Source organism: Scyliorhinus torazame, chromosome 2 (genome assembly GCF_047496885.1).
Source record: "Scyliorhinus torazame isolate Kashiwa2021f chromosome 2, sScyTor2.1, whole genome shotgun sequence".
Classification (NCBI taxonomy): Eukaryota; Metazoa; Chordata; class Chondrichthyes; order Carcharhiniformes; family Scyliorhinidae; genus Scyliorhinus; species Scyliorhinus torazame.
Window position 1 is genome coordinate 399,837,533 of NC_092708.1, and position 14,577 is coordinate 399,852,109.

General features: G+C 48.7%; 1 protein-coding gene across 4 annotated transcripts in view; it reads left to right on the plus strand.

Moving 5' to 3' along the window:
• The window catches only part of ttll5 (tubulin tyrosine ligase-like family, member 5), a 602,008-nt gene that overhangs the window by 168,209 nt on the left and 419,222 nt on the right, over nucleotides 1-14,577 (plus strand). For all 4 annotated transcript variants that reach the window (XM_072494443.1, XM_072494444.1, XM_072494451.1 and 1 more), the window contains one exon: nucleotides 2,054-2,115. In XM_072494443.1, the coding sequence (XP_072350544.1) occupies nucleotides 2,054-2,115 (62 nt within the window). The remainder of the gene's footprint in view (nucleotides 1-2,053; nucleotides 2,116-14,577) is intronic.

A 14,577-nucleotide genomic window follows, 5' to 3' on the forward strand; every position in this document is an offset into this window, starting at 1 on the left:
CTCTGTGAAATCTGAGACCGAGTTTTGATTTAGTATCTCTGCTGTTCCCTCACTCTATACTCTAGGCTTGTCTCCTCCAACTATTGGCAGCAGGATCCCTAACCAGCTTTTGCCGCTGTTGTGCTATTCAAAAGCCTTTTTCGAGCCCTTGAATTTTGTTTGCGTCTTTTCTCCTCTCTTCATAAACCTTTTGTACATTTGTGTCTTCTATATTTTCTTTAATGTCTTGGTTTTCACTTTTGTTATCTGCACTGTCAGCACTAAGTGCTGTTTTTAGTTTCAAATCTGAACTAATCTCACAATTGATTCTTCATGGAAGCCCAGCCTTCGACGCATTCTCAGTTTTCCTTCTTGGAATTAGCTTTGTTTCCATTTCATTGCTGATCTATGACTCTATTTGGCAATGTTCCTTCGTATTTAACTTGGGCAAGGCCCCTTCTTGCCGTGATTTACGTTTGCCCTCCCAAGCATCTTTGTCCTCAACTCCTTGGCCTCATTCTAAGAACAGATTAACGATAATTATTTTGTGATCCCTGGTGAGATTTCATTGTGAAGGTGATCAGAGGAAGTCCATTAGAGGTACAGATAGGGCGCAGTGAAGATCATTCCCAGGGTGAACGATTATAGTTGTGGAGAAAGGCTTGGAAAGTTGTGACTGTTTACCCTGGGGCTGTGTCCCATGTTTTAAATTTCCCAAAGAATGGAAACAATCTGAAAGGGTTGTGAATCTTTAGAATTCTGTACCCCCTCCTACTCCTCCTATTTCTTGTGTTCTTGTTAAAGTGATCAAGTTAGTCCCACACTACCCACTGCTATTGCCTTCATAATCCAGTATTTTTGTTTCTTTCAAGTATTTCTCCAAATCTCTTTTTGAAAGTTGAATTTGTTTCCACCACCCTTTCAGGCAGCGCATTCCAGATCATAACAAATGTTGAACAAATGTTTCCTCCTGCCGTCTCTGCTTCTTTTGCCAGTCACCTGAACTTTGGGACCTCTGGTTATTGACTCTTCCATCACTGGGGACAGTTTTCTACAAAGGCCATTCCTGATTTTGAACGCTTCTATCAAATCTCCTCTTAACAGTCTAAACTCAAAGGGCAATGCCAGCTTCTCCAGTTGCTTAACATAATTAAAGTCCCTCATTCTGGAACCATTTTAGTAAACCTCCATTATACTTGTGACATCCTTCCTGAAGTGTGATATCCATTATTGATACTCCAGCTGAAGCCTAACTAGTGTTTTCTAAAGTTTTGTACTCTGTTCCTGTGTTATTTAAAGCTAAGATTTCTGCATACTTTTTCATCAGCCGTCTCAACTTGTTCTGCCAACTTCAAGCATTTGTGTGCATTCACCTTCAGATTCCTGTTCCTACAGCTCCTTGAAAATTGTGCCATTTAGTGTTTGTTGCCATTCTTCATTCTTTCTACTAAAATGTATAATTTCACACTTCTCTGTATTAAATTTCAACTGTCAGAAATCACTATTCCGTCAATGTCTTCCTTGAAGTCTGTTAATATCCTGCTTCTTGCTTACTACATTTGAGTTTAATTTCTTCTGCAAACTTGAAATTATGCCGCATATACCCAAATCAAGTTCATTACTATACATCAAAAAGAGAAGTGATCTTAATAATGACCCCTAGAAGACACCACTGGATACTTCGCTCCAATAACCACACACATTTATCCAGCACATTCAACAATGCAAGGTCCCAAGGTGCATTTTGCGGGGTAAGGATTAATAGATAAATGAGTAAATGCAGGTAAATTGTGTTTAGGTGCAGATCAGTCGCGGTCGAATTGAATGGGAACCAGGATTGATAGGTTCCTAATCCAATGCAAAAGGCTGGAGTGGGATGATTCATTGGTTCCACTAGAAGAGCTGGTACTGGCACAGATATGATGGGCAAAAGGAGCTCCCTTTGCACTACTGGGTCTGTGGTTCTGCGATTCATTCTAACTGGGTTTCACTGCATTGATATCTGTGCGGCAAGGAATCTGTGCAAGTCTGGACCAGCTCCGGATTGAATTTTCTTTCACTTCCTTCTCACTAGTGATGCACCCTTGGATCTGAAGATCAAAGCGAGCATGCTGTCAGACATGTTCACGTTAGTAGGTAAGTGCCAGTTTCCTGGGAGCACTCCCTCACATTCTTCACCTTTGAAAGTAGCCTTGATACCTGACAACAAACTATTTAAAGATTTAGTTGGAATTTACATAACATAACAAACCATTGTTGCTTACTAACTGCTTATTTATCTCATTACTTTGTGGGATCTTATTGATTGTAAAGTGATCATTGATATTGTTATGTTTTTCCAACAACAACTTGTGTATATATAATATATGTGTGTGTATATATAATATATATGTGTGTGTGTGTGTATATAATATGTGTGTATATAATATGTGTGTATGTATAAAATATATGTGTGTATGTATAATTTATGTGTGCATATAATATGTGTATAATGTGTGTATAATATATATGTGTGTATAATATATATGTATGTGTGTGTGTATATAATATATATATATATATGTGTGTGAATATATAAATTAGCACAGAAAAATGTCCAAGACTCGTATTTTTGTGACCTAGAACGTAGAACAGTACAGCACAGTACAGGCCCTTCGTGCCGACCATTTATCCTAATCCCTATCCTAGGGCAGCAGGTTAGCACAAGTGGATAGCACTGTGGCTTCACAGCGCCAGGGTCCCAGGTTCGATTCCCCACTGGGTCACTGTCTGTGTGGAGTCTGCACGTTCTCCCCATGTCTGCGTTTCCTCCGGGTGCTCCGGTTTCCTCGCACAGCCCAAAGACGTGCAGGTTAGGTGAATTGTCCATGCTAAATATTGCCCTTAGTGTCCAAAAAGGTTAGGAGGGGTTATTGGGTTACGGGGATAGGGTGGAAGTGAGGGCTTAAGTGGGTTGGTGCAGACTCGATGGGCCGAATGGCCTCCTTCTGCACTGTATGTTCTATCTCTAATCTAAGGTAAACCTAACCTACACCCCTTCAATTTACTGCTGTCTATGTGCCTGTCCAAGAGTTGCTTAAATGTCCCCAATGACTCAGCCTCCACCACCTCTGCTGGCAGTGCATTCCACACACCCACCACTCTCTGTGTAAAGAACCTACCTCTGACATCTCCCCTATACCTTCCTCCAATCACCTTTTATATCCCCTCATGACAGCCATTTCCACCCTGGGGAAAAGTCTCTGGATATCCACTCTATCCATGCCTCTCATCACCTTGTACACCTCTATCAAGTCACCTCTCTTCCTTCTTCGCTCCAGTGAGAAAAGCCCTAGCTACCTCAATCTTTCTTCATAAGACATGCCCTCCATTCCAGGCAGCATCCTAGTAAATCTCCTCTGTACCCTCTCCAAAGCATCCACATCCTTTCTATAATGAGACAACCAGAACTGGACACAATATTCCAAGTGTGGTCTAACTAAGGTTTTATAAAGCTGCAGCAAAACCTCGCGGCTCTTAAACTCAATCCCCCTGTTAATGAAAGCCAACACACCATACGCCTTCTTAGCAACCCTATCAACCTGGGTGGCAACTTTGAGGGATCTATGCACGTGGACCCCAAGATCCCTCTGTTCCTCCACACTTCCAAGAATCCTGCTTTTAATCCTGTATTCAGCATTCAAATTCGACCTTCCAAAATTAATCACTTCACATTTATCGAGGTTGAACTCCATCTGCCACTTCTCAGCCCAGCTTTGCATCGTGTCAATGTCCTGTTGTAACCTGCAACAACCTTCAACACTATCTACAACTCCCCCAACCTTCGTGTCATCGGCAAACTTACTAACCCAGCCTTCCACTTCCTCATCCAAGTCATTTATAAAAACCACAAAGAGCAGAGGTCCCAGAACAGATCCTTGCGGGACACCACTGGTCACCGACCTCCAGGCGGAATACTTTCCATCCACTACCACTCGCTATCTTCTTTCGGCCAGCCAATTCTGTGTCCAGACAGCCAAATTCCCCTGTATCCTATGCCCCCTAACTTTCTGAATGAGCCTACCATGGGGAACCCTATCAAATGCCTTACTGAAATCCATATACACCACATCCACTGCCTGACCTTCATCAATGTGTCTCGTCACATCCTCAAAGAATTCAATGAGGCTTGTGAGGCATGACCTGCCCCCCTTAAAGCCATGCTGACTATCTTTAATCAAACTATGTTTTTCTAAATAATCATAAATCCTATCTCTCAGAATCCTTTCCAATATTTTGCTCACCACAGACGCAAGACTGATGGGTCTATAATTTCTTCCTAGGGATTTCCCTATTCATTTTCTTGAACAGGGGAACAACATTCGCCTCCCTCCAATCATCCGGTACTACTCCAGTGGAGAGTGAGGACGCAAAGATCATCGGCAACGGCGCAGCAATCTCCTCCCTCGGTTCCCGTAGTAACCTTGGGTATATCCCGTCAGGCCCAGGGGACTTATCTATCCTGATGCTTTTCAAAATTTCCAGCACATCCTCCTTCATAATATCAACCTGTTCGAGTCTATTAACGTGGTTCACACTGTTCCCATGGGCCACACGGTCCCTCTCTCTAGTCAATAGTGACACCTTTCCAATGCTCAGGATGTCCCAAAGATTTTGAAATACTTTTAATAGTGTCGTCACTATTGTAATGTAGGAAAGTTAGTACAATGCAAGATCTGTGATAATACCCATATAAATTGTTCTTGTGTGATATTGTTGAGGAATTACTATTCACCAGGAGAATTCTCCCCCTCTTGGGAATTGTAACACAGGATCTTCCGCATCCACCTTGGAGGGCAGCTTGATCTTGATTTAATGCCTCACCTGACGGTGCAGCACTCCCTCAGTACTGCTCCAGAGTTCAGCCTGGGTTTTGTGCTCATGTCTCTGCAATGGAACTTGTGACTCAGAGGCAGGAATGCTAGGCCATTTCAGAAGACATTGAAGAGTCAACCACATTACTGTGGGTCTGGAGTCACATATCGTGCAGACCGAGTAAGGGTGACAGATTTCCTTACCTAAACGACATGAGTGAACCAGATGTGTTTTTACAACACTCAATAATGGTTCCATGGTCAACATTAGACTTTTAATTGGCGATTTTGTATTGGTCAGCGTTATCCTGGTTCTCTGGGTTAGTTGTCCAGTAACACCCGCTACTGCCTCCCTGTCGTAGCGAACGCTTTGGATTTATCTCATGGTTCTCAAGTAGAAATAGCAGTTGAGCAGTATTCACATGGTGAGGTGCAGTTTTTAGCTGGATTTTGAAGTACATGAATAGTGTGTTTCTGTGCTGATGTCAGGCTGCCCTTGCATTGCTGTCTGAAGCTGGGCTGTTAAACCTCCCAGCATTTCTGTAAGTGTAGTGGACATATGACACATTTATTCTGTGTCAAGGTGAACTGTAGGGGCAAAATAATCCCTCCGCACAGTTACAGACTGTGCTGTTCCAAGGGATGTATTGTGGGCTGTAGGGCATTCTGGTGAAGCACTGGCAGTGCAACAATGCCACTGAGCAGTGCACCTTGTAGGGATGACAGAATAGAAGCAGACAGAAAATTGCACAGCATCTCACCATCTAGGGTTATGCAGTTTATTAGTATGAATGCTAAGTAAATCAACCTGTGTGTTATCTACCAAGGCAAAAATGTGAGTGAATCACTGAATGTGTGAGTGACTTTGTGCAGAAAAACAATCAGCCATTGATGTAACCATTCAAAATTACTGACAGCTGCAACACTTCGGTTCTATTGTCTCAGTAACAGGCTGCATTTAGAAATGAGGTATAAAAAAATAAGGGATGATAAGCAAACAATCAAAGGAGAAAGTAACAATCGTGCTTCAATTATGGTTCATAAGGTACCTGCCAGAGGAGAAATAATAAAAATCGCTACGGGAATTGAACCCTTCTTCTACATTACAAGTCAGCTGTTTAGCCCTCTTGTGCTAAACCAGCCCCTTGGCAGCCCATCAGAAGGAGAAGAGTTAGGAAAGATAACAAAGGGGACCTAAAGTTAAAGTTCGAGCTAGGCTGTTCATGAGGGAATTGGGAAGCATTTCCTTCACACAAAGGGTTATAGGACTCTGGAATCCTCTCCCTGAAATGCTGCAAATAAGATTTTCAAAACTGAGTTTGTTTTTATTATTGGGCAAGAGTATAGCATTCTGGAATAAAGGGAAAGTTGCCGTGGTCCCAGAAGACCAGAGGCTGCTTTCCCCTTTGAGGGGGGAGAGCTGTGATTTAATCTGAGGGTCACCACATCTCAGACAAGGGGCAAGGTTGAGGAGGTGGAGCCTTCCTGAACCACCTCTGCCGGTACGGGAATTGAACCCACGCTGTTGGCCTAGCTCTGCATCACAAACTAGCTGTCCAGCTAACTGAGCTAAACCGGCCTCCATAAGGCAGATTAAATGGAGTTGAGGTACAGATGAACCAAGATCTAACTGAACGGTGCAACATTTTGACTTTGTCCATGATGTAGTGGGAGCAATTGGAGATCAGCAGGCCCAGGATGCTCGGAGAATGAGACCGGACAAGGGGATTTAGGTCAAGTTAACAGTTTATGCCAAGTGGAGTTTAAGAACTAGTTGAGTGGATCAATGGAAAATCAGGATTGACAGTAGGAACGGTAACTGGTTCAAAGCCAGTGTTCAGTGGGTTGCACTCCTCTGAGTCGGGACATTGTGGATTCAAGTTCCATACCAGAGATTTAGCACTAAATTCTAGGCCGACTTCCCGATGCAATACTGGGGGGGGGGGGCATCTTTCAGATGAGATGTTCAACCCTGGCCCACTCTGCCATCTTGGGTGGATATAAATGAACTCATGACACTATTTTGAAGAAAGGCAGAGTAAGATCTTCTGTTCTGGTCAATACATTTCCTTCACTAAAACAAATTATTTGCTCACAATCACCTTGCTATTTTAGGACCGTATGTGCAAATTGGCAGCTGTGTTGCCGATGTTAAATCAGCGTGTGAAAGCGCTTAACTGGTTATAAAATACTTTGGGATGTCCTGTGGTCATGAAAGGTGCGATACGAATGTGAGTATTTTTTGCCGGGTAAAAGTTTCAGTGATCGTGGGAATGAAGGAAGCATATTGGTGAGCCATGTGTTGTAGGTGGACACAGTAAGTGGTTTTGGTGATGGAGCAGGTATGTGGTTTAAAAGGACACCAAAGTAAGGCACTTTCTGACTCAATCCGATTGAGCAGCTGGACAGTGGGTTGGGATTTGGGGGAAAGGCCACCGAGATGTCGTTGGGAGCCAAACAATTAAAACATTTTTTTTTAATTTTTGAAGTTTTCATTTTGTAAAACATAAACTAAACACTTCCATGCAAACAGAATACCATTTACAACCCCCACCCTTGGGGGAAAAAAGCCAAACCCCCACCCCAACCCGCTGACTGTGACCAATTCCTAAAGATAAAAGACAAAGATCGCCATCTCCGGTAGGCCCAGGCTCAGGACCCACCCAAGACAGCCAGCAGCCCCACCCTTAAGACGAGACAAAGAAAAGCCCTTAGTCCCAGTCAGATCCCTCCCCCCTCCCCCCAGTGCCCCCCCCCCCCCGCCCCCACCCCCAACATAAACCTGAAAGAAGCTTTCCAGAGAAACAATTCCCTCCTCTAGTTAGCCCCACCAAACAAATAATGATAGTCTTTATTGTCACAAGTGGGCTTACATTAACACTGCAATGACGTTACTGTGAAAATACCATAGTCGCCACACACGCCTATTCGGGTACACGGAGGGAGAATTCAGAATGTCCAAATGACCTAACTCAAGCAGGTCCAACAAGCCGCAGCGCTCCGCCCAATACCTCACTTCCGTTCACTGGCTGAAACTTTACAGCTAACAAAGGTGCCTCCCCAACAAAGAAAAACAACGTTCCCCAGCCCATTCCAGCTACAGAAGAGCAACCTGTGGTAGTCACCACAGTTTGTATAATATGTATATGAGAAGTAATACGGTAAGGCTGTACTACAGGTACGGGGGTAGATCCCTGCCTTCGGGCTCTGCCCAATAGGCAGAGTATAAATGTGTGTGCTCACCGAGCTGCAGCCATTTCGGCAGCAGCTGCAGGAGGCAACACATCTCTGTGTAATAAAGCCTTGATTACTCTCTACTCTTGTCTCGTCGTAATTGATAGTGCATCAATTTATTAAGCAGAGATATTACAGCGATGGAACTACGCATCAAGCCAGATCGCCTGCAGCTGCACCCTCAAGCAGCCAACGCCACGCCGGCCTTCGACCACTGGCTAGCTTGCTTCGAAAGCTACCTCGGATCAGCGACAGAAGAACCCTCGGACGCACAGAAATTCAAGGTCCTGTACGCACGGTTGAGCTCCAATATTTTTCCCCTTATCCGGGATGCGCCCAACTACACTGAAGCCATAACGATTCTGAAAGGGAACTACATCCGGCCGATCGACAAACTCTACGCCAGGCACCTCCTGTCCATGCGGTAACAACTCCCCGGTGAGTCATTGGACGATTTCTGGCGTGCCCTGCACATCCTGGCGAGGAACTGCGATTGCCAAGCAGTTTCGGCCATTGAACATACTGAACTCGTAATCAGGGACGCTTTCGTTACGGGCATGGGATCGGTGTACATCCGCCAGTGCCTTTTAGAAGGGAGTACGCTCGACCTCGCGGCGACCAAGCAACTCGCGACCTCGCTAACGGTAGCCTCTCGTAATGTACAAGCGTACGCCCCTGACCACAGGGCGTCCCCCTCATGGACATTGTGGGCCCCACCAGCGGCCGCCCCCAGCCAACCCAAGCCTGCGCCGCGCGGGAGCCAACCAACCCCAGGTGGCCCAAGTGCTATTTCTGCGGGCAGACAAAGCACCCCCGGCAGCGCTGCCCGGCGCAGAGCGCAAGCTGCAAGGCCAGCGGGAAGAAGGGTCATTTCGCTGCGGTGTGCCAGGCCCGGTCGATCGCTGCTGTATCTCGGCCCATTGTTCCTGCACCCCCCACGTGCGACCCGTGGGCACCGCCATTTTCGTCCCTGCAGCCCACGTATGGCCCGTGGGCACCGCCATCTTCCTCTCACCAGAACACGTGCGGCCCTTGGGTGCCGCCATCTTCCCCCCCCCCCCCCATCAAACCTTGTGCGACCCGTGGCCGCCACCATCTTTAACGCCACCCGCCAGGTGGGCGCCGCCATCTTGGGCACCATTTTGCATGACGCCTCAGGACATCTGCTCGTCAGGCACCTCATCTGGCCGCTCATCGCCCGCAACTGCCGCCGACCAGCCTGGGGCCCCCCAACACCAGCCGCAGCTTGCCACCATCACGCTCGACCAGTCCCGGCCACACAACCTCGCAACCGCGACAACGACGGTGAAAGTCGATGGCCACAAGACACCTTGCCTTCTCGACTCCGGGAGCACGGAGAGCTTCATCCACCCCGCTACGGTAAGGCTGTGCTCCATTGCGGTACACCCCGTTACCCAAAGAATCTCCCTGGCCTCCGGATCCCACTCCGTGGAGATCCGGATCCCACTCAGTGGCGATCCGGGGGTACTGCATCGCCACCCTCACCGTCCAGGGCGTAGAGTTCAGCAACTTCCGGCTCTACGTCCTCCCCAACCTCTGCGCTGCCCTGCTACTCGGCCTGGACTTCCAGTGCAACCTCCAAAGTCTAACTCTAAAATTCGGCGAACCCCTACCACCCCTCACCGTGTGCGGCCTCACGACCCTTAAGGTCGACCCACCCTCCCTGTTTGCAAACCTCACCCCGGATTGCAAGCTCGTCGCCACCAGGAGCAGACCGTACACTGCCCAGGACAGGACCTTCATCAGGTCGGAGGTCCAGCGGCTACTGCGGGAAGGCATCATTGAGGCCAGCAACAGCCCCTGGAGAGCCCAAGTGGTAGTTGTAAAGACTGGGGAGAAACACAGGATGGTCATTGACTACAGTCAGACCATCAATCGGTACACGCAGCTCGACGCGTACCCCCTCCCACGCATATCTGATATGGTGAATCAGATTGCACAGTACCGGGTCTTCTCTACAGTGGACCTGAAATCTGCCTACCACCAGCTCCCCATCCGCAAGGCGGATCGCCAATACACTGCGTTCGAAGCAGACGACCGCCTTTACCATTTCCTTAGGGTTCCCTTCGGCGTCACTAATGGGGTCTCGGTCTTCCAACGGGAAATGGAACGAATGGTTGACTGGTACGGACTGCGGGCCACCTTCCTGTACCTAGATAATGTCACCATCTGCGGCCATGACCAGCAGGACCACGACGCTAACCTTTTCAAATTTCTCCACACCGCCAAACTCCTGGACCCCACGTATAACGAAGAGAAGTGCGTGTTCAGCACCAACCGCTTAGCCATCCTTGGCTATGTGTGCAAAATGGAGTTCTAGGGCCCGACCCCGACCGGATGCGCCCCCTCATGGAACTCCCCCCTCCCCCACTGCCCCAAGGCCCTCAAACAATGCCTGGGGTTCTTCTCATACTATGCCCAGTGGGTCCCGAGCTATGTGGACAAGGCCCGCCCACTCATCCACTCCACAGTTTTCCCCCTGACGGCTGAGGCCCACCAGGTCTTCAACCGTATCAAGGACGACATCGGCAAGGCCACGATGCACGCGGCCGACGAGACACTCCCCTTTCAAGTCTAGAGCGATGCATCAGACGTCGCTCTGGCCGCCACCCTCAACCAGGCAGGCAGGCCCGTGGCATTCTTTTCCCGCACCCTCCATGCCTCCGAAATTCGGCACTCCTCTGTCGAAAAGGAGGCCCAAGCCAAAGTAGAAGCTGTGCGGCATTGGAGGCATTACCTGGCCGGCAGGAGATTCACTCTCCTCATTGACCTTCGCCATCCCATGCCCCGATATGACGTCTGCCGTAGTCATCAAAGCCCTCAATAGCATCTTCACCCTGTTCGGTTTCCCCTGTCATGTGAGGGTACCTTTAAGACATGGATGTTTAAGCAATGTACCTTTAAGAAAACAGTGATGTCAGAGAGTGGGTGGGACTGAGTTCAGGTCAGCCATTTTGCAGTTGGGTTTTGCAATTTAAAAAGTGCCTGGCTGGTTTTGCTGAGAGCAGTTTAAAAGTAGAAAGCCAGTTTGAGACAGCAGCTTGAGAAGTTCTGGTTTGCTGTGAGTTCTTGAAGGGAGAAAGCCAGGTTTGAGAAAGCAGTTTGGGGTGTGTCTGTGTTTCCAGAGAGCTGCAAGTTTTGAAAAGCAGCTTATTTTGCAGTGAGCTGGAGTTGCTGTGACCCCAGCCATAAAAGACCATCCCTGGATCATTTGGGTGATTTAAACTCATAATTGTAAAACCTTTAACCTGATGTGATTCTGTTTAAAGGTGTTAAGTCTTTTGGAAGTTTGAAGGAACATTTTAAGGAATTATTTACTGTTGCAATATTTTCTGAGTTATCTTTGAAGTAAGGGGTGTTAAGAGATCCAATGTTTATTGAAGATGTTAAGTTGAGTTCATGGAATAAACAGTGTTTTGTGTTTAAAAACCCACGTGTCCATAATTGTAATCCCACACCTAGGGAACAAGCCGTGTGCTCAGAAAAGCAACAAATACATTAAAGGGAGAGGTTGGTTGAACTCCATGATACATTTTGGGGTTCTGAAAACGCCTCACCCATAACACCCCGCTTAGGTCCACAGCGACCGGGGATCCTCCTTTATGAGTGATGAGCTGCGTCAGTTCCTGCTCAGCAAGGGCATTGCCTCGAGCAGGACAACCAGCTACAACCCCCGGGGAAACGGGCAGGTGGAGAGGGAGAACGGGACGGTCTGGAAGGCTGTCCTGCTGGCCCTGCAGTCTAAAACTCTCCTGGTCTCCCGCTGGCAGGAAGTCCTCCCCGACGCCCTCCACTCCATCCGATCGCTACTTTGCACTGCGACTAATGAAGCCCCCCATGAACGTCTCCTTGCCTTCCCCAGGAAGTCCACCTCAGGGGTTTCGCTCCCAACGTGGCTGGCAGCTCCAGGACCCGTCCTCCTCCGCAAACACGTGCGGCTCCACAAGGCGGACCCGTTGGTCGAAAGGGTACAACTGCTGCATGCGAACCCGCAGTACGCTGGCCGTACCCCGACGGCCGCCAAGACACAGTCTCCCTCAGGGACCTGACACCAGCTGGTTCCCCACCCCCCCCTCCGATTGCCCCGGCGCCACCCATCCTCCCCCCAGCGCACCTCACCACAGCCCCCGCTCCAGCACGATCCGCCCTCCCATTGGTTCCACCCGGGGATGAAGATGAGGGCGACACGCTCCCGGAGTCACAGGCGACCAAGCAGGCGCCTGCATCACCACCGGGACTGCGCCGCTCACAACGGAGGATCAAGACCCCGACCGACTAAATTTGTGAACTTTCACCAAACTGTACACTTTAAAAATGCTCACATATCATGTAAATAGTTTTTCCACCACCCCAGCTGGACTCTTTTTTTAACAGGGGGTGAATGTAGTAGTCACCACTGTTTGTATAGTACGTATATGAGAAGTAATACGGTAAGGCCCCTGTACTACAGGTACGGGGGTAGATCCCTGCCTTCTGGCTCTGCCCAGTAGGCGGAGTATAAATGTGTGTGCTCACCGAGCTGCAGCCATTTCGGCAGCAGCTGCAGGAGGCAACACATCTCTGTGTAATAAAGCCTCGATTACTCTCTACTCTCGTCTCGTCATAATTGATAGTGCATCACAACCAAAGCACAATATCTTTACAAAACTTAACCCCCCCCCCCCCCCCCCCCCCCCCCCGGGGGCCATATATTCCCATACTGTTGCCCTGACCACTACCCCCTGATAACCGTAGCCCACTCAATCACAAACTACAATACATCCCAATCCAACCCTTCCCAACTGTCGCACATTAAAGTCCGAATGGAATCCATTTAATCAAGTCCAAATCCGTGCTCCTTGGTGTAAGGCTCCGCCTCCTCCCAACGTATTGAAAAATTGACCTTTCGACCGAAAAATCACTCTCCGCCTCACCGGGTACACCTCCAAACCTGACTCCACTCCTGAATAGCGCTTCGCCAACTCCGCTCCGGCATCGTGCTGTGTCCTGGCGATGCTTCCTTCCCACCTTGAGTCCCAATTCACTTTGACCCATTGCAGAACCCGCTCCTTCTCCTGGAATGTGTGGAATCCGATAATCACCGCCCGCAGAGTCTCATTCGCCCAAGGCTTCCGCCGGAGTACTCGTTGGGCCCGATCTGGAGGGGACATTTGCCCACCGCCCCTGCTCCCCAAAAAAACTTGGCTAACATCTGAGAAACGTACTGTTGGCTTCGGGCCCTCCACACCCTCCGGTCTCCTCGACCTGTTCTCCAAGTCATCCACCTTTGCACTCAAAGTCTTGCTTCTCTCCTCTACCTGCAACATCTGAGCTTCCAACGAGGTGATTCGATCACCATGCTGCGACAAGGCCGCCTCCACACCATCCAGCACCTCTCCGTGCTCATTCACCGCCTCCGAGGTTTTATCCAGCTTCTCCCGAATCAGGCCAAGTTCCCCCTCAATTGACCGTTTAAGGGTTTTCATCATCAACCTGCTCTGCTCCTCAAAATGTTTCGCCAACTGTTTTTCAAACTCATGAGGCATCACCCCGGCCAGTGTTTGCACCGTGATATGAGCAACCACACACCAGGTCAGGTCCACCACCTTCCCTCCTCCTGAACTTCGCAGCCTTTCTGGCCCTGTTGAAAGATTACTCCCTTGCCACCAACCTTCTTCATAGATTTAAACATATTTTCACCAACAGATTCCTTATCCCATACGATGGGCCGGTTTTGACAACCACAATCCTCAGGAACCGGGTTTAAAAAGTCCAAAAAACAAAGACCATGTCAGAAGCTGCCTTATGTGCGAACTTCTCCTATCTGTTGCCACCAGCCATCTGTTGGGAGCCAAACACAACTTGTTTCTGTCTTCCAGTTTCCAGCTGGAACACATGCTGAATGGAATTTTCCCACAATGGCAGAGTGGCAGAGTCTGACTGAACCTGTGCCTTTCTCTCCAGAAACACAGCCAAGTTTTCAGAGCAGATTTTCAGGCATTTAGTGCACAAAAGATTTGGGGGGATGTGGTTTGCGCTGGCGGAGCGGGTTTGATAGAACCGGCAAGGATCGGGGCGCTGTCTTAATGGGGCGCGCCAATCTGCATCAAAAATAAGTTCCCCCACGCCACCCCGGACACGGTGGACCACCCTTGTGAGCTTCAGGGCAACGCCCCACCACCACCCAAGTATCAAGGCACAATCCCTCGTCCTGCACTGTCATCGGGACTCCCCTTGGCACTGCCCACTTCTGTCTGGCAGTGCCTCAGTCATATCCCTCACTACCCGGGGGCTATACTCACCTCCGTGCTCCTGATGTGATCATCGTGACTGGTTCTCGTTTTTGAACACCAGCGGTGATTCGCTTCGGCGCGGCGTCTCACTGACTGGGTGTGAGGATAAGGCATATGCCGACGGTACGCCGTCAAGCCCGGTACGTATCCTTTATATTATGATGGATGGAAATCAGTTTCACGCCCAGTCTGGGGACATGATTTGCGCTGTCATTTTG